Source organism: Astatotilapia calliptera, chromosome 12, assembly GCF_900246225.1.
Source record: "Astatotilapia calliptera chromosome 12, fAstCal1.2, whole genome shotgun sequence".
Classification (NCBI taxonomy): Eukaryota; Metazoa; Chordata; class Actinopteri; order Cichliformes; family Cichlidae; genus Astatotilapia; species Astatotilapia calliptera.
In genome coordinates, this window is record NC_039313.1 from 10,222,205 (window position 1) to 10,242,390 (window position 20,186).

Genomic DNA, 20,186 nt, shown 5'->3' on the forward strand with positions numbered 1-20,186 from the left:
CAGTGGTCCCCAACCTTTTTTCTGCCCTGTCAGATGGACACAAGAGCCCCTCATCAGCACCACGTATAAATGTGTTCATTTGACCTCAGTTTAACCTGGACCAGGACTACTTTTAGCTTATCAATTACCCTAACCCCATTCAGCTTCCATTCAGGCATACATAAGCCAGGGACATTTTCTATCACATGGGATCACGAGGACTAGTAGGCTAGATTAGCAAACTATCTCAACCATTTTTCCATAACTACCGGCGTACCATTTCAACTATTTACTTTAAATAGCAGCTACTTCATTTAACTGCTATCCATTATGTTTAGTGACCAGTTTCAAATGTTTATTCATTGTGTTTATTTATCCAAGAGCCTATCTTATAATCTCGGCTATTTATTTAAACTGTTAGCAAACAATTTATATAGCTGACAACACTTTTAGCTAATAATTTTCAACCCTTTATTCATAATTTTAGCTCACTTTTTCATCTGCTTTCTAGTTATGTTTAGATATCATTTTGAGCTTTTTAGCTACTGATTTAAACTGTAACAGCCATATTTTCAGCTACCTGTTTTAAAATCAAGCTACAGTTATGTCAAAAAGAAGGTTTCCAAACAAGTCTATGCAGAATACTGAGTGCGAGTACATCCTTGCAAGAATTTGAAGTGAAAAAGTCCAGTTAATTTTTTCCCCCAAACTCCTTAGACTATATCCTTAATACTTCCATAGAAATTAAGAAGAAGCAGCAGCCATGTGCAGCTACTTATGATCAAATAGTGCAGGACCTGGTTGGACTGATCATCAGCAAGTGTGACCATCTCTAGAAAAGAAGTTTTGTCAGGTGTCTCACAACACAATGTCACAATCTTCAGCAAATTCTCCCCAAAGTCAGGCTGTGCAATGATCAGAGAAACTAAAAACCCAAATTATACATTTTAAAGTGACAGTACTTTTGCGTGGGAACTAATTATTTGTGCAGGGTAACAGTTTCCACACAAATATTATTAAATGAGACCCAGTGATTCCAAGCAGAGCAGCTAATATACAAAAAGGATTGCTGAAAAGGAAAAGAATCAAGGTGTTGCAACGGCCCTGTCAAAGTCCAGACTTCAACCCCAAAGAAATGCTGAAGTGGAACCTTAAGAAAACTGTGCATAAACAAATAACTGCAAACTTCAATAGGTCAAGATTCCTCTGCAACAATGCGAAAAACTGCTAAAGTCATAGAGAAAATTATCACTTCAAGTTACTGCTGCTAAAGAATGCACATGGGATGTACTCCGTTTTCCAGAAGACTGCATAGTCTTTTTCACATGACTGTACTTTAACCACTTTTCACTTCTTGTTGAGATAAATGATTAAAATCTATTTTAATCAGTTCTGCATGTATTTTGGCTCTGCATGCTGTTTAGCTTTGATTAGCTACCCCGGGAAGCACTTGTACACAATGGTTGGGAATCCCTGCATTACAGAGCAGGAATGTTAAGCAAATGTTAATTCATAGTAACTGTTAAAATCTCTATCCAAGATAAATACTACAGTATGTGCATGCTTCCCTTTCAACATCACTGATGTGGCCTAGAATTTTGCAAAATGTTTGTGAGGTCTGACATACAAGAAAGCCCCGAGTTTTACTGTTTGCTCAGGGTTATTTTGAGGTTGTAATCAGAGAATATGCTGGCCCCAGCCTCACAACAGGAAGCATGTCACATCCTGTGCACTTAGACACCAACCACAGGTTTAAATCTAGGAAAACACATACACACACACACACAGACCCCCATGTAAACCAATCACTAATCACTGGTCAGCACTGTTGCCTAAAAAGGGAGGAACCTCTGAGCAGGACCCTACACAGTTGAGTGGTTCTTGCCTGAGCTCATGAAATGACACACTGGCTTTACCTCTTTTCTCTGGGCGTCTCAGTCAAGTTGAATGTTCTCTGCTCTGTAATCGACAACAAGGACAAGCATATCAGTATGCCAGACATAGATGTCAATACGGTGCATAGATCCAAAGTGAATCAGCAGAGAGGGTTAAAAAAATCTTCCCCATTTAAAATTGAGTCAGAAACTAATATAGAGATCATGGAAAGAGTCTGGAGCCAGCAAACCCCTACAGAGAAAGAACAAACACAGCAGCAAGTCTTGCCTCGAAAAACCAGATGATAGCAACGATGGAAAAAGGAAAAAAACAAAGAGGAGAAACGCAACATGTACCCAAATGGAAGAATAACAAAAGCTTCAGGACAGGAACAATTCTGCTATTAGATGATCTAAAGGAGATCTTCATTCTTCCAATGCCCCAGTCCTCTTTTGCTCAGTCATTTTTTCTATAAGGCAGGAGAACTACTATTTTATTACAAAAAAAAATCTTAATTAGTTTTAGAGAAAACTGTGCATGTAAGTGTACCAAAAATTAAATCCCACAGAAGATGCAGAGCTGCACAATTTATGCAACAATGACAAACATGTTTTTTGTTTGTGTGAAAATATCTGGAAAAATCCTTTTACAACACAAAGTGTAGTAAAATGATTTTGCTTCTCACGAGTTCCTATTGCAGATTTTTCAGCTTTGCATAAATATACTTTTTACAGTGTGTCATAAAAAAGTTTATAGATACCAGATATGAATTTTAATTGTGCAGCCCTGCCCCATGGTTCACCAGAACGAGACTGAAATGCTTTTTTCCGACCAGCCCGTAGTATTCAAGCTGTTGCTCGACATCTTTCTTGTACTTACTAACTTGGTTGAGACGAGATAGGGATTTAGAAAGAGATAAAGCCTGAAGTAGAGAACGACCGCTGCTGTTGAATGCTCCATCTACACAGGATAAAGCATGACCTTTACTTACAAACACCCTCACAAGCAGATCTATTCTGAAGCAAAGCTGACACAGATATACTTCATGGAGCTTCAGCTGATTTCTGACACCTGTCTGGTCTTCCCACTGTTGAACATGTGGCACATTTGTCCATTCAGCTGCCTCTTGGGAACTATCGGGGCAAAGGGGGCAAAGTTCACTCACCTTCTTCCAAATCAGTGATTGTTGCATCGCGGTTTAGCAGTGGCCGTGACGGCTTTGCTTTAGGGGAGGAGTAGGAGTAGGAGCGAAGACGGACCTCAGCCTCCTCTGGGCTCTAGGTGAGAAAACAAATCACAACAGTAATTAGAAGTTCACAGATTCAATCCTGTGAACAGCAAAATCAGAGTGCATCAGAAACCTGCAGGACAAACAGACCAATAGACTCTGCCCTTTCGTCCATGTTATTGAGCTGTTTATAGTCTGGGCTTATTTACTAAAGATTGTAAGGCAAAGCTGTCTCTTTTGTAATGCTTAGCATACACTGTATGACATGGGTTTTTCATTTTTTCCTACTGAAAAATTGATGATTAATTAAAAAAAACAGAAGACAATCAAGGAAAATATTCAAATGGAACAAAAACTGTGTCGAGGATATTATGGTGACTTAATAAGACACATTTTTAATTCATAGTTTATACAAGCTTATGATAATGTTTTGTGAACCAGAAGGGAAGGGGTATACCTTGGTTGATTTGTGCGTGATGTCGGATTGCGCACGACTGAAATCTGGAGAAGCGTCAAAAGAGTCTCTCTCTTCTCCTGAGCTAGAGCGCAGAGTGGACTGTTGCCTTATAGATGAGGATGGGTAGGAATGTCCCAGTATGTCCTCCTCTCCACTGTCACACTCTAGACTAGGGCTGTGCACAATCATACACACACACACGGATTTAAACACACAGGTGTCTAGGTTAAGGTCCTGTCATTCGCTAAAAGTGACTGACTGTTAATACTTTACTCCACATTATGTTAAGAACAAAATAAAACTGGCTATAAAGATTTACTTAAAAATCCTACTGACAGTGTAACTCTTGGCATCACACATTCACATTTGCAGAATATAGTTGGAGACAAACTGTATTCCGACACCTATCATAAACCAGAAAAATGTGCAGAACCATAACAACACCTATTCTCATTGAAATACTAATAATAAAGTGTGCAAGGACCATAACATCACCAGCTGCTCAGAAGCTCAAGTAGGAAGGGCAAGTTTTAATTCTAAACTGCAGCATTCCACAAAATAACACACTGGATCCTGATGAGCTGTAATATTTTGCAGATGGACCTCATGACCTGTGAATCAGCCCATCAACCATTGATTTTCTACCACTTATCCAGGGATGGGTTGCAGGGCAGCGGCTTAAGCAGTGAAGCCCAGCGCTCCCTTTCCCCAACCATCTCCTACAGCTCTCATCCACAGAAACCCAAGGAGTGTTCCCAGGCCAGCCAAGAGACATAATCTCTGCAGCGTGTCCTGAGTCTACCTTGGGGCTTCATTTCAGTACGACATGCCTGGAACACCTCATCCTAATCAGACGTGGAGGACTAGTGGTTCTACTCTGATTCCCTGCCAAATGACTGAACTTCTCACCCTATCTCTAAGGCTCGAGCCACTCTTCACAAAAAAATCATTACAGACACAAGAAAACCTGTATCTGGATTCTCATTCTTCCATTCCAAGAGACCTTCAATTCCCACCTCCAGCATTCCGAGGGAAGTGGGGATATTGAGTCTGAATGAAGGAGTCCTTTACTTTTATGGCGCTGCTGTTTATGGCATCCGCAGACTTAGTTAGCTTGTGGGATGCCGGAGGCAGCTGACAGGTAGGTGGCAGTAGGTGAAGAAAAATTTGGGTGCGGGAGGAGTCCATTATGTTCAAATCAAACATTGATGTTGACAGTTCTTTTGCCAGACTCTGCATTGCTAAGAAAAATTAAGCAATGTTCAGCAACTTCAGCATGCTTCCTGCCGCTTTCCACACCTTCACTTAAAACAATGCAGGGGAAAAAAATTATCTTGCTGAAATTCCAAGCAAACTGGAGTCTGCTGTCTTTGTATGGATTAAATGGAAGACTGCTTATCATCCAAGTCAACAAAACCCCACAACACACTTCACAACACACAGTCTGTTTGACCTGCTCCCTTCAGGTAGGAGGCTCCGGTCCATTCGCACCAGAACCTCTCGCCATAAGAACAGTTTCTTCCCCTCTGCTGTTGGACACATGAACAATAACCGTATGACTGTTCCCACCACTAACACATGACCCTACGCTGTGTTCACTGCATCATTCCATGTTTGGCACTGATCACCACCTGCACTCATGTATATATCGATCTACTTAGCACTTTTAATTCTTATTCTTATCTTTATTTTCATGTCTATTTTAGCGTAATTTATGACAGTATGTCTGCACTGAAGCACTGCAGCAATTTCCTAATGTTGTAAACCTGCTCAACATTTGGCAATAAAACCCTTTCTGATTCTGATTCTGATCTGATTCTGAAGTGGGTCGGAGTGATCTTTAACATAATCTCAATAGAAGAAATAGTCTAAACCTTTTCAAGAATAACTGCAATTGTGTCCTACCTCAGGCCTCGGCTTGCCTCTGTGAAGCTGCATCCTCTACGACTCAAAGAAGGAGAGCGTGGCAAGCCTGTCTGCGGCTGACGCTTGTGTGCTTCCTCAAACAAACGGAGGGCGGAAGCCAGGGGCGAGGAAGGAAAAGATGGGGAGGAAGCGAAAGGACAGGGGGGGGAGACAAGAGGGGACTGCTCTCTGTGGTTCTCCAGGCCAGAACCTTGGATTCCCCTCAGCCTGTTGTGGGGTGACGATAGGCACCGGCTCTGGGAGCAGTTCCCTGAATTAGGGGGAGTCACAGAGAACGAATCCCAGCTGGAGCTGTCAGCATGAGATGCAGGGCTGACCTCCTCTTCCCCTGGAGAGCGGTATTTAATGTCAGCATCGTCCACCTGGAAAAGAAAAGTGAGAATGCAATGAGACCCCAAACTGTTCCACCAGATGATTTGCAGCTCATCCAGTGAAACGATTCACATCTTATGAGCAAAATCTGTTGTTCATGCGCTGTTCTAAATTATATCCCTGTCGTAAACTGCATTTTACCTAATGACACTGTATAGAAAAACTTGAGCAACTCACCTGATCCACCAGCATGGCGTTGGCATACACTTGGTCTTTGCCGTGTATCATCGCTGACAGTCTGGCAGCTGCAGCCAGTGTTGGAGACGAGGCCTGGCTCTCCCTTATGGACTGGCTTTTCTCTACAGAGAGAGAAGAATGCACAGAGAGCCGGGATTTTTCAATATTACATTTAGTTTCCACAGCAACACCAAATAACTTCTCACAAACACGGGAAGTGACATAGACATCCTGGGCAGTTGCTTGTCATTGTTCAGGACTAAGAGTCTCTGTATGCGTTTGTGTGTGTATGAGTGTGTGCATGTATGTGTGTGTGCATGTGTGTGCCTCTATCTGAATGGCTCTTTGCACACACGCGTGAAAGGGCGTGCACGGAGTCGAGAGTACACATCTGTAGGCTTGTTTCTTCTCCACCCTGCCTTCGATGCAGTGGGTGAGTGGAAATAACTCCTGGTGAGCACACAGTAGCATTGAGAGGAATCCTTTCAACACAGAAGAGCCACTGTGAGCAGCAGCCTGGTTTTACTGTTAAACGGGGAAAAACACTCCTGCTCTCAAAACACGCAAAGCTCCCTCTGGGATGTTGCTCTGTATAAAGCACACACACTCTCCACAACTCAGTTTCTTATGAAGTATTTCAGGTTTGAAAATAACCGATTCACATAAACAAAGAAGGTAAAAGTTACCAGTAATACTACACATAACAATAAACCTTTGGTAAGACACTAATGGGCATATTATCTTTTAAGAAAGTTTAAATGCTCTATACAAACTAGTTCTTTACTAATAACAACAACAATAAAATGGTCATTATTTATAGAGTACTATTAAAATGCAACTTAAAATGATACTGGCAGCAAAATAAACACATAGGTCATAAAATCATAATTTTTTACACACAAAAAAAATGTATATAAAATGGTTAGCATCAGATAAAAATGCTCAAAAGCTATAAAACAGCTAGAAATCAGGTGAGACTGAATAGTCAGCTGCTGCTTTTAATGTGAAAAATAACCACAGTAACAATTATTTTCAAACTTACTTGCGAATTCTGACTGCTCATAAAAAATCTCTATTAAACACTAACCAGGTACACTGACTTTACTTTTTTTAATATAGTTTTTTTTACTGCTACTAGATAACCATCAGCAAAATGTGTGTTTCTGCCAGTGTTAGGTAATATTACTTTTAAAAGTAAAATGCTTAACAAGCTACAAGATTATTGTTTTACTTTCTGTTAACTTCCTCAAAGTGAAGGTTTCTCTTTTCTATGCCATCTCGCTAGGTGAACTACACATGTGCACAAGTAGCAGGAACAGGACAAAAAGAGCACAAATGTTTCAGCGATTGCCTTTTTTGATTTCAAAGCATCAAAGTGAAAATGGGACGTACAGTAAAATGATTGGTTAATCGCCAAAGTAAGTCAATTTATGATTACTTGAACTGCGAAACTACCACCATTACATTACATTACTTGTTAACAAAAGAAAAAAAGTCATCAGTCTGAAGAAAGAAAACTTGTAGAGGAATTTACATTAAGCTGAAGATTCAACAGAAAAATCTAATCACACCAGCAGCTGGTGCATTTCTGGTCGTAGTAACCAGAAGAGGAGGTCTCATTAGCACAGTTACATTATTAAGCTAATAATGACATTCTCACCTTGCCGTGACCGAGCTTTGCCTCCAACAGTGTCTTTGGCACTGCTGTTTTAAATCTCAGCTCATCAAGCAGTTATTAAAGCAAGACTCAACATTCTTCTTTTAAAGTAAATCAATAGTTTATCCATTGTGTCCAAGCTGCCAGCACTGCAGAATAATAATAAAAAAGGCATTCAGCAACTGTAACAGTGAATAAATCAAAGAAGAAACTGGCTGTGCTTCCTATATGCTGCAAGTTAGATAAATATGAGAGGCAAGAGGGAGCTGAGCTAACACTGATGAGGACACCAGATGATTCCCATTACATCCATGTTAAACATAAACGAATTAACCGAAGTTTAAGTACTGCAGCATATACAGAGACGACTGCACATCACTCCAGGACAGCCAACGTTTTTATATCTCTCAGCGAAATTCTTACATTTTTACAACCTGATTCTCCATTGTTAAAAATGTCTGGATTCTCTTAGTTTCACCTGAAGAGATTATACTGTATATGAACCTCAAACCAAATTCACTGTACCTGCGCAAAGTCACATAAAACTTTCTGCTATGTAGAAAAGGATTCGTTTTAGTCCAACATCAAATCCACAGAATGGGGTTAGATTCTGGATGTGGGTCAAACTGCTGTTTGAAAGCAGATATAATTTCATATAAACCTACTTTAGGGACTTGACAGACAGACCTAATAGTTCAGGCTCTGGGCAGGGTCCAAAGCCACAGCTGGCTGCTGTGGCCTCAATCATTCACACACCTCTGACCCATAAATTCTGGCTCAGTGAACATTACTGTCGGGCAGTGTGATCTGTGTTTAACATTAGTTAACTGGGGGAATAACAGAAGCAGGGTGTTCATATTGCCAACAAGTTACAAAAGCAAAAAGTAATTCGTCCTGCTGGAAAAGCTGTCTTTATTCCCGAGGCAGAGTAAGCAGTCAATCAGCTGTGACTTGAAAGGGGATGTTTTTTTTTAAAGAAAAGCAGAGCAGTATGCGGATCTATTTATGTAGGATTTCTGCTCGCTAAAAGTAAAGCTGAAGTGATGTGATATTCAGAGCATGTCCCTTAGTGAGAAGCAACCGTATACAGTAGCAATGCCTAAAGTAGCAGCAGCGAGAAAAACAGAGACCGAGAGAGACTCTATAGCAAAACAGACAAAGACAGCAGTCAGTGCCAGGTTTCCAGACCAGGGCAGTTAAACACAGAGAGTGACCCTTCAACCCATGCACACCCCTGGGAGAGGGAGACCGAGGTAGGCAGGATGAAGAGGAGGGGGAGGCAGCGCAGCCACAAGGCTTCTTTCTCAAGGTTCACTCCTTTTAGAAGCTGTAGGGCAAAACATAAAATTCAAGATAAACATACAATAACAATGATTAATCGTATAAACACCTAGGCTTGCTTATTATAATTATAAATGGATTATTTGTTCATGCTGTTCCTTCTTTTATGATGTAACTTGCTTTACAAGGACCACACTAAACAGCTGTCACTTTGATGAGAGCTGAAAGTAAAATAACAAGCCAAGTCTCAAAGAATCACAACAGGAGGTCTTATTACCTTATAAAAATAGGGGAGGCATTTATTTAACTTTAGTGTTCGGGACTTTTAAATCATTAGAACAATTGTCCACCAACATCCACAAAACCACTCTGAGTTATGACACCTGTGGTCAAACATCCCAATCCAAGCATCACAGGCCCATTGTATTTACAGGAAAAGGTGAAGCCAGAACGAGCCGTGCAACTCTCAGAGCAAAGAAATAAACGTCTGTCTGTGCGCACCTGAAATCACATTTCACTTTGCAGGTGTATTGTTAGACCAGAAAAAAAAGAAAGTCGAAATCGAGTAGAAGCAGTTCAGTTCAAAAAGTTGATGCAGTGCCACCGTTTCTGTTCCTCATTGAGAGAGCATGGGCCAGCAGTGTGTATAAAGCTAGCCTGTGTCAATCACAATTACAAAGCAATAACATAGATAATCTTGCAGAGGTTTATGGTGAAAGATGAGGAAAAGACAACTGGAGCTGAGCCATGACACAGCCGTGGCAGTAACATAATCTTTCCCCGTGTCTGTCTCTCTGATCCTAACTCCCTCTCTCTTTCTCGCTTCTCCCAACAAACACAGAATCACTTGTACATAAGCAACGGACTGTTTAACCACTCTGGTTTAATCATGCACTATTTTTAGCATTTAATTTAACTCTCCCATGACTAACAATGAAATAACAAATTTTTATGCCAGGATGAAGTATTAACCAGATTTTGGTTCCGTGCCTGATAATAAACCAATACTCAATTCAATCACAGTCACTCTTTCACTGACACCTAAACAACCAATTAGAGCTATCAAGTGCAGTTCCCTGAGGCTAGGGATATGACCGCACATATTAAACAGTGGGCCTCCCATTTGCACTGCAACCTAGCAGTCACATGAGGCCACGACTTCTCAGCAGGGTTTAGATGCACACAACAGTTTGAAGATGGCGAAAGCCCCAAACCACTCAATCAGCCTCGAGTGGACATCTGACATTCCCCAACATACTGTCAGGTATCAGGTTACATCACTGGTAAACATGCAGTTAGCTCTCTCTGACAGACTCGGTGCTGCAGTGGATGTCTGTGAGTAAGAGTGTGTAATGGGAAAAGTCTAATTTTAACTTTATTGTTCCACAGTGAATGGTGAAACATGCCTGCCAACAGGGCATTTAGAAGTTAAGTCCTGAGTTTGCCAGAAGAGCTGCCTAATCTGTGTTTAAAAAGTTAACATTTTTCACTTAAAAATGATTCCACATGTTTTTCCAAATCTTTTTTGTGTCTGTCAAACACTGCAGACATCAACATGTCAGAAATGTGTTTTAAGGACGTCAATGACAGTGAAGTGAAAAGTGAATTAAGATTTGTGGACACTCGCAGAACTATACCTGTCAAAGCGACAGAATAGCAAAACTACTTTTAAATATGGTTTTTAATGCTGCGTTACCTTTTTTCCCCATCTTCCGGCGCATCCTCATCTTGGGAAAAGAAGGCCAGGAGTAGTTGAAAGGGCAGTCGGAATCAGAGTCCATGAGTTACGATCTTATAGAAAATCTTCATCCGAACAGTTCGATGTGTGTGATGAATAAATGAGCAGTTACGTCTATTCCCACATGGCTGAACAGACTGCGGACTAGCTGTAGCACTCACTCTCCTTTTTTTTCCCGGAGCCCTGCTGCAGACACTCTGACACTTCAGGAGTGAGCCAGCATGTTCCCCTCTGTCTCCCCCAACCACCCCTCCCCCTAAACTACTCCCCTTCCCCCTCCACAGCTCTCAACCAACTGTCCAGCAGAGCCGGGGCTGAACTCTTTCTTTTTGAGTTTCCTCTCTGTCTGCTCTTCTTACATCTGAGCAAACTTTTAGGTAACTAAGTCAGTCTCTGCCTTCTTTGCTCATATACCACACACGGTCATGAGAAAGAGGGAGCGAGATATACACATGCTGACAGCAACAGAGGGAGGAGGGTATTGACAGCTGAAAGGAGGGACTGAGGAAGGGAGAGAAACAGTCAAATATAGGAATGACTTTAGAACCGGCAGCGAAGAGAAACATGAAGCCAGACTGCTTATTGAAAGTGAGTCTCAGACATGATAGAAATCATTAACCCTGTGAGTCCATAACTGTCTCGGAGAGATACCAGGCTGCATAGCTGAACACTACCCAGTTAAAAGCACTGGCAATTCATCCCAAATATGCCTAATGCCATCTGAAGAGAGTCCTTCTCAATCACTCCATTCTCTCGTTCTCTATATTTTAGCATGTCAAAGCCCAGCTGAGAGGGGAGGAGGGACTGCCAGGTTAGCAGCTTCTCCATGGAGACAGCACAGAGAGCTGCTGCTGTTTTCTTCATCCATGTTTCCTCCTCTTGCCAAACTGCAGGAGTACAGTGCTCCAATTGCATCAGCACAGATACAAGTGAAGATCAGCAAAAAGGATGGTAAAGAGGATTTACAAGACAAACTGGACAATGGCACTGTGAAAAGAGGTCAAGCATGGGTTTACAAATGCACATAAATGAAGGAATGTGAAAAACAGAGAGAGAAAAAGGAGATGAGATGGGTTTTGCAGGCAGAATATACGCGAAGAGTAGAAAAAGAGGTACACTGTGACTATAGAAAGTTTCTGTGTATGTGCATGGGGAGGGGTGATGGAGGGTGTTGGCACCGGGCTAGTGAACATTAATGCTGCCTTTGTGGGGTCTGTGTGAGGTTTAATCCTTTTTTCCATTCTCCAATTAGATCCCACAGTCGGGGTCGCAGACTCTTCTCTGCGCTCCTGGTGCTGCACTTATCGTTTGTTGACACCCTGCCAAACTATCCATATCATAAATCCCTTTCTCTCACAGTTTCCCCCCTATTACACACACACACACATAAACACACACTGCTTTAACACTCCTCTGCTCTCCTTTCCCTGGAGATCTCAACAAGCTGCTGGAAAACTGCATTCAGCAAAGCCCTGGCAACCCCCATTCAACCACAAACACCCCCTTTTTACTTCCCTATACCCCTGTCCCACTCAGAGCACTCTTCCCTACTGAATTCTTCCAATCAAATACACAAGTGAACACACACGCACACAGAAACTTCTTCCCTCTCCTCAACTGTGGAGGAGAGCAGCGCTCCTCGGGATGAAGTGGCCTTTGCTATTTGTTCGCTAAACTCACATTAAAATGCTGACCTGGAAGGATGTGATGGGGAATGGTATGTGTATTTGTCTGTATGTAGGCATTTGGGTGCAAGAGTGTGTTTTGGGTGGGGTATTTAAATATCGGGGGCATTAGGAAGGCAGAGATGGGAGAATGTGTGACTGAAGAAGACAAACAGTCCTTTATCCCTCTCAAAAAAATCCAAATTATCATATGAATCTTGAAAAGAGTAAAACCTTAAAAAAAAAAAAAAAGTTTTCTATGTACATACAGTCATGTCAAATAAGTTACAGTAATCTGAAATGGAGACAGGAAAGATGACATCAAGAAGATAGGGGAAAGATGACAGCTACATTCGAAATTCCTCATCCCTAGCTGAAGCGCTGGATACACAAGTTCTGTCTGTGTACTCGATGACGCATTCGCTCAACGTATGCAGCCATATTGTTAGTGTTAACAAACAGACCAGAATCACAATATAAGCTTCACTACTTCACTAAAAAATGTAAAAACCTTCTAGCCACTCACGATACCTGACAGGCCTGGAATGTTTACTGAAGAATTTAAATTCTTTAAGGGTCAAATGAGCACCTTTATCCCAGAAGAATGGCATGTATGAAACCTGAGTCATTTCCAGTCTGAGCTGTGTTCATTCAAACATAACCCACTGAGGGGAAACTTGTGCAAAACATCATTCAAGTGACCAATATTATTTGATCTGAGCCACAGAAGGTGATTTAAGGGGTCAAAAGAGGCCAGAGGGAGGCAGACATCACAGGCTACACGAAAATGATGAAGAGCTTCCACTCAGCTAACAAACACAGAGAAACATGCACACAGAGGACAAAATGGCTTAACCATTTAGCATGAAAAACTACACTCACCACAGGATGCTAAGATTACAGATGTTCAGTGCCAAGTGTTATAAAGTCTGAAGCCTCGGCTTGTCACCACAGCATTCTTACACTGAGGCATCAGTCTGGTCTGCAGTAATACCAGCCAATTATTAACCCACAGGATGTTCCCACTCTCAAATCCTTCCTCTTGCAATCCAGGAGTACATCAGAGTGAAGCCACCTTCAGCCATTTAGTCAGGAATTGGCTTGGTTTGTTTCTGGTCTCCTGTCACTACTGGCAGAAGCAGGATGACTCAGGATGAAGTGTTCATTAAAAAAGAAAAAAGAAAAAAATCCTGCTCGGTTCAACAATAACTGTAAACACAGAGTGACACGACTAAAAAAACTTCAGGGAGAGGGGGGCAAGACAAGCCAGGGGCCTGAAATGTGATCCTATAGTCAGCGGGGACAGTCGGCAGCCATAGATGATGGTTAGAGTTCCAAGTTCTGTTCAGGAAAGGAAATGTTTCCTGCAGTTTGAACTCACTCAATAATTTGAAGCTACTTGGATAACTTCCTATGAACATAACAGCACCTAAAACAACAGTGATCGATTCCCGTCTGCACAAAAGTTGATGTACCACAAACTCTACAATTAAAACCACAGCTAAAAACGGACTTCTAAAAAAACAAAATTACTTTGAAAGAAAATCTTACCAGAGTCAGACTGTGAAGGCTCGTCTTCTTCGTCCTCCTCATTCAGACAGAACATCAGCGGCTCCTCGTATACTTCGGAGTAGAAACTGGGAACCTTTAACGAAACAGCATGCACATTTCCAGCATACCACAAAAACCGAAAAAAACGAGTAGAACTAAGTAAAAAAACACCAGTGTTTGGCGAGTGCCTAGGTGTGTGAGACAGATCAATTAGTTAACCATCTGTAACACATTAAACTGTTCCTACTGGATGACAAGAATCATGTGCACACACCACACCTCTCAAAACACGAAACACACACTTGACCGCTCACAAAGTCAGCTATTCAGTGGTGTGTGCAAGGTGCCAAATCCAGCACCTTGACAATAAGAGTGAAAAAAAACAAACAACAACTGTGGAGCATTGAGAAGCAGACAATGCTCCACAGTTATTGTAGCAGTGCTTGCCACTAGCTGGTACAGATGTTCATGGAAAGTGAATAAGTGTGTTTAAAATGCCACCTGTAATAACATATTCAGGAAAATTGGAAGGAACGCCTCTTGTTGCACGGAATTTGTCAAGAATATTCAGATCATATTGTAATCCATAGACTTGTACGCATGTGAATCCTTATAAAAATGTTTTACTGCCGTGCGTTAAATACTTACATTCTCTTCAACGGCAGAGTTTTCTCCATTTATGTCAGGATACAGTGCTGAAAAAAAAGACAACATTTTCAGACACAGCCATCAAACTTCAAAAGAAACACAAGTAAGCACAGATGCTTGCCAGTTTTTAATGATCCCACGTAAACGCAGGTTTTTGTTTTCTTTTCATAAACCTGGGGGATTTATTTATTTTTACTGTGTGGCCTTGATCTCCATTTTCATTTAATTACCATGTTCATCCTAGATCAAAGGGCACGGTGTATGATGGCTTACCAGTAACAAGGCAGAAATACATGGAAATTAGTGTTTGGGTGGTTTGATTAGTGGCCTTGGGTGATGTTGAAAAATGAAGGCAGGATATGTAGCAGAAGTGGCCCATAAAAGATAGATAGGCTGGAACAGAGTTTCAGAGAGAAGAGAAAAAGTAGTGCCAGAGCTTGAGAGACAAAGACAGAGGGACAAAAAAGAGAAGGATGAAATATTTCAAAAATAAAAACAAAACTAGCTCAGATACTGTCAAAGATACTGTCAATCACACTAGTGATGTGGCTTGGGATCTCAGTGGAATATGCCAAATACTAGTGGGTAAACTGCTTTAAAATTCCCTACTTAATGTCCACAGGCCTCATGTAGGGAATTTTTATAAGAATTTTTATGCCATGCTGAGTTTTCCTGTAGCACCAGGAACAGGTCAAAGTTTTTATTCATCTATTTAAATATCCTTAAATATCCACATTTAAAAACAAGGCCTACATCAGATTTGAAGGACTCTTTATTTTACTGAGCTTCCTTTATATCTGCTTGATGAAGTAGTAAATCCATCCTCTACTCTTTATCCAAATCTACCACTGGAAGGAATGATTAAGCAGACTTGCCCAAAACTTCCCACATTTTATTTTATAAACAAAATATCTTCAACTACCTTGTTTTTTAAATGATTATGTTTGATGAGAAATACTTTTAAGCAGAAAGTTTTGAAGTAGACTGTTGTTATTGTTTTTAATTATTTCCCTGATAACTGACTAACGATTGATCATCTATTCAGCAAAGAAATGACAAACCACCACCTTCATACAGTTGACTTGTTTTTTGCCATATCTTTGCAGTACCCACAAAGCCCAGATGAGGGCAGTCAATTTCTACTGAAGTCTGCATGACACCACAGTGTGTAGATTCAATACAGTGAAAAATAGCAAATCATCTCAACATGAAAGAGGAGAGCTAAGACTGCATGGTTTAGTTTAATCAGGCCTCCAAATCCCACAAATCAGACAGATTGAATGTGTATGATACCACTGTCTGCAGGATCATCCACTAGTTCTTCCTTCCCTAAGATCGTCTCCACCCGCTCCCTCCTTAGTGCTTTGATCTGTAGGAGAAAAAGCAGCATTTAAATCAAAAGATTCGAGAAAGTATTGTATTTATGGGTTTTGATTTTTCTGTTTAGTTAGTTGCACACCTGCTACCTAACCTTAATTTAATAGTACCTTTAAGAACCTTGAACAAAAAAAAAAAAAAACATCCTCAACAAAAGCTTAATCTGTAATTTTTTTTGTTTTGCTTTTATATAATTGTAATCAACTACCTTTTTCTAATTTATTCTTGTGTTTACAAATATCACCTTTACAATCTTTACGACCATCATAATATTGTTCTGCTCACCCCTCTGAGGAAGTCCTCATCTCTCAGTCGCTCTCTGAGAAGCAGGATGTCAGCATGTCGGCTCTCCTCCGAGCTCCACCTCAGGTTTTGTCTGACAGTCAGAGTCAGGTTCCCCATGTCATGACAGAACCTAAGCAGGCGAGATCTGTCTGCCCACACCTGGGAAAGACCAGCGGGAGGTGTAGCTAGTGGATTGGGTGGGCTGCAAAACAACAGAAAAAAATATTAGGCATTAGGGTTGATATTTCGAATACTGTTTTTACTATTTTCCCAAACTTCTTTAACATATTGCATATCACATTTACTGTCATTAAGTGCATATGATCTGGTCTTGTAGGCAAAATAAATTAACCTATAAGGGTGTGGATCCAGTTAGAGGTGGAGTTTTCAGGTAACACAAACAGGTGACATATAATAACAAAATGCACTTCATCACTTCAATATAATCACAGTATTTTGGAAATTTAGAAATGGATGGATAGGATAATAGCAAACATAAAACTGGGTTGTGTATATAGTTGAAGGAAAGTTTTCCCTTAGTGTGGAGCTGTCATGGTTCTGGGTCCGTTGGACCCAGCAATTGAGTTCATTATGTTTTCGTTTACTTTGGCATCATGGATTATTCTTCATGTTTCTCTGGTACTTTGTGTTTCAGTTATCTTGGTGTTTTGTTTTCTCATTCTCTTGTTGTGATGATGATGATGTTTATTATTAGAGTTTCATGTTTCTGTTATCCATGTTTTAGGAATTGTGGTTTCATGTATTATTTTCTGTCCGTGTCTTTTAGTAGTGTTTCCTGTTTTATTGTGGAAGTCGTTGTCTTAGGTTAGTGTGTGCAGCTTTGTTCCCCCCTGTCTCGTTAGCCCTGATCTCTCCCAGCTTTGTTTCCCTCCTGTTGCCCATTTCCTCATTACTACCCTGTGTATATAAGCCCTGTGTTTTCCCATGCTCTGTGTCGCGTCGTGCCCTCAGAATTTTATCACCAGCAATAAAGCTAAGGTTCTCAGTTTCAATTCAGTCTCAGAGTCTCGCATTTGGATCCTCCTCTCCATCCGCCTGCACACAGAGCCCTGACAGGAACACAGGAAACTTCTACCCTGAATACACAATGTTTTATCAAAACAGTCATTCATTTGTCAGAGTCTCTCCTGGAAGCACCTCGTTAAAGTTTATAATCTTACTTGGAGAGCAGCTCCAACAGTTCAGTGTTGCCTGCTGTCTGTGCCAGCTGCAGCGGCGTGACTCCATTTTCGTTTGGCAGATTGACAGCCATCAAACCCCCAGGCTGGCAAAGCAACAGCTCTGCAAGTCGACACATACCCCATCGAACAGCTAGGTGGAGGGGAGACTCTCTGGGACAGTGCTCTGGAGAATAGGGAGAAAAATATATTACAATTTTAAAAAATGACATCTCTGAAGACATGAAAGAATGCAGCGGGATCCAAGACAACTGCTTAACCAGGAGGAAACTAGCATGTCAGAAATCTGGATAACCGTCTAATTAGGATAACTATCTGAACTGTCACTAACTGATTTCTATTCTTACACAGCACTGGATCCCTCTGGTCCACTGACCTATTTTAAGGCAACAGAAGCCTTTTAACAAGATCGTGACAACAGACAGTCTACAAATGTGACGACTTCTTAGATTTGTGTCTGCCATTTAATGCAGTCCGACAAGATTTCTATCTGTACCAGATAAAACTGCTCCAGCCGAAAAACATTTTACTCTCTAACAAGTTTTTTTTTTATCTTATTACTATACCTTAAAAGAGAGAATAAGTTTACATTAAAGTACGTTAGTTAACTCCGATATAAATTACAAATGCTGTCTAAAAAGAATAAATTGCAGGAAAAATATACAAATATAACAGAAGCAACACTTGGTATCACTTAAAATTGTCATCTCATCATAAAAATGGTAGTTTGTTTTTTTACATTGTGATACCATACAGTTTGCCCTTTTTACTGTAATGGGTAGCTGTGTAAAGATTAAGAAATACCCGCAGGATGATGAGAAATGAGTCAAGCTCTGTGCAAGAGCACTTAAACTTCAAATAATTCAGGACTGTATCACCTTTTCAGAATCACAATATTTCTAAGCTGACAACTAGGGTATTTCCCTTTACAGAGGATAAAACATACTTTAGAGAAACTAAACTGAAACTTCAGTCCCAAAAGTAGAAATAAAGAGAATACACCTGTGACTTCCAGTTATACTAACTAAAGAAAAGGTTTTTATAAAAGAATCAGAATGGTCCCATGTTTAGTTTTTCTCTTCCTTTTATACTTTGATGTTTCTATCACGATGCATAAGTGCATCATGGATTTACATGGGTTCACACTGAAATAAATTACCAGCGAAAGTAAAACAAAAAATAATTATTTCAAGATTTTATACTTTTAAAAGAAGAAATAGTAAAAACAATAACTAAAAATATCAGTTTTTATATACTTGTAGAAGTAATGAGAATGAGTCACAGTACAACTAATTAGGCTGCTGTGAGCTTCCTCCTGAAATAATGCCAAAGACGGTGCATGATGTGAAGAATCTAGCTTCATAAAACAGACAGGAAGCGCTTCGTACTTAGCATAAGGCTTACCAATTGAAATCTTGAGTTTTTGTGACAGCTCATTCAGTATGAAGAACATTGCATAACAACCTCTGTGGAGAGAGTCCAAGAAAAAAAATGTCCTGGCTTGCTGTTCAGCACATTGCTGCAAGATTAAACTTTGCTAATGAACATGAAAAGGTGCCTGACGAATACTGGGTGAGATACATTTTTACAGCTCTGACTGGGTGCAGCATGAACTTGGCCAGGACTACCAGAGTAAATACACACAGAAGAACCATGAGCTGACTGTTGTTATGAATTGGTGCTATAAATACAATATATAAATAAAACTGACTTGAATTGAAAAGTTGAAATAATGAGGCACAGAGGTGACAGTGTGGCGAGTGCAAAAGATGTCAGGAGATGACTTATAGATGGAGCCATTAATGTCTGAAAATTAACCAGAATGCTTCCTGAAAAAATGACTCCTAATCTCCAGAAACCTGTCAGGAGAGGAGTACTAGGCTTTATCCTCTGACAAAAATCCAAAGTTCAATGACTGAATCAGTAAAGATTTTGAAGACTTGCTCAAGTGTGTTGCCACCTAAATCCAATAATAACATGTGAAGAGAAAGGCAGAACAAAACAACCTAAGAAAGAACAGCTGAAAAAGAATGACAGAATCTCTCTCCAAAAATGTGCAACACTGGCATCCATGCCAGGATTTAGTGCATATTTGAAAAGTAGGGTGGACAGAAGACATACTGTAAAAATAAAAATGCAAATGTCATGAAAGCTGCACTGACTACTACTGACTGTACTGACTTCCTACTGTGCAGCTTCTATTTTTAATATAATGAATACAGCCATGTGAAGAACAAACAGCTTTCCATGCAGTCCTGTGAAAGACTAAGGCCACACTTGTTGCTTCCATAAGAACTAAGAGAGTGTGTAACAGTCAGGTGTGACTGATAAAATGCACTTCATTAACTGATCATCAGCAACTGTGAACAACAACAGACGTTTTGGCATTTTGCAGGTCCGGAGCATTGAAATGCACGTTAATACAACGCTACAATTTTTCTAGTATGCTCAGTTTAAGAAATGTTCTCAGGAAGAACATGATTACCTCCAGTGTCATCTTTTGTCTTTGTGACAGTAACAAGGATTTGTTAAGATGTTCCAGTGCTTTTAAATTTTTATTGAAAGCACTGCATGCAAACAGTGAGTACTTAGGAGATTCGGGGATTGATCATTGAGCTGTATTAAGCATCGGCAATAGAATGATGTCATAAGCAGTGTTATCAAATTAACTGCAGACATTTAGAGAGAGACGTTGCAATGAAACAGACTGCCATAACTATATTACAGCTAAATCTAGTTTGTTATTTATGTAGGTGGCCCTACACAAACACT

At 40.4% G+C, this 20,186-nt stretch overlaps 1 protein-coding gene across 9 annotated transcripts in view; it reads right to left on the reverse strand.

Moving 5' to 3' along the window:
- LOC113034381 (rho guanine nucleotide exchange factor 28-like) overlaps nt 1–20,186 on the reverse strand; it is a 44,948-nt gene that overhangs the window by 18,044 nt on the left and 6,718 nt on the right. For 6 of the 9 annotated variants that reach the window (XM_026188891.1, XM_026188890.1, XM_026188893.1 and 3 more), the window contains 11 exons: nt 17,397–17,580; nt 16,216–16,417; nt 15,847–15,922; nt 14,554–14,600; nt 13,906–13,999; nt 6,015–6,136; nt 5,445–5,827; nt 3,540–3,714; nt 3,020–3,131; nt 2,734–2,814; nt 1,896–1,938 (listed from right to left, as the gene is read on the reverse strand). In XM_026188891.1, coding sequence (XP_026044676.1) covers nt 1,896–1,938; nt 2,734–2,814; nt 3,020–3,131; nt 3,540–3,714; nt 5,445–5,827; nt 6,015–6,136; nt 13,906–13,999; nt 14,554–14,600; nt 15,847–15,922; nt 16,216–16,417; nt 17,397–17,580 — 1,519 coding nt within the window. Of the gene's footprint in view, nt 1–1,895; nt 1,939–2,733; nt 2,815–3,019; nt 3,132–3,539; nt 3,715–5,444; nt 5,828–6,014; nt 6,137–10,648; nt 10,913–13,905; nt 14,000–14,553; nt 14,601–15,846; nt 15,923–16,215; nt 16,418–17,396; nt 17,581–20,186 lie in introns of those variants that run through there. The other 3 variants (XM_026188892.1, XM_026188895.1, XM_026188898.1) reach the window with 2 other exon arrangements.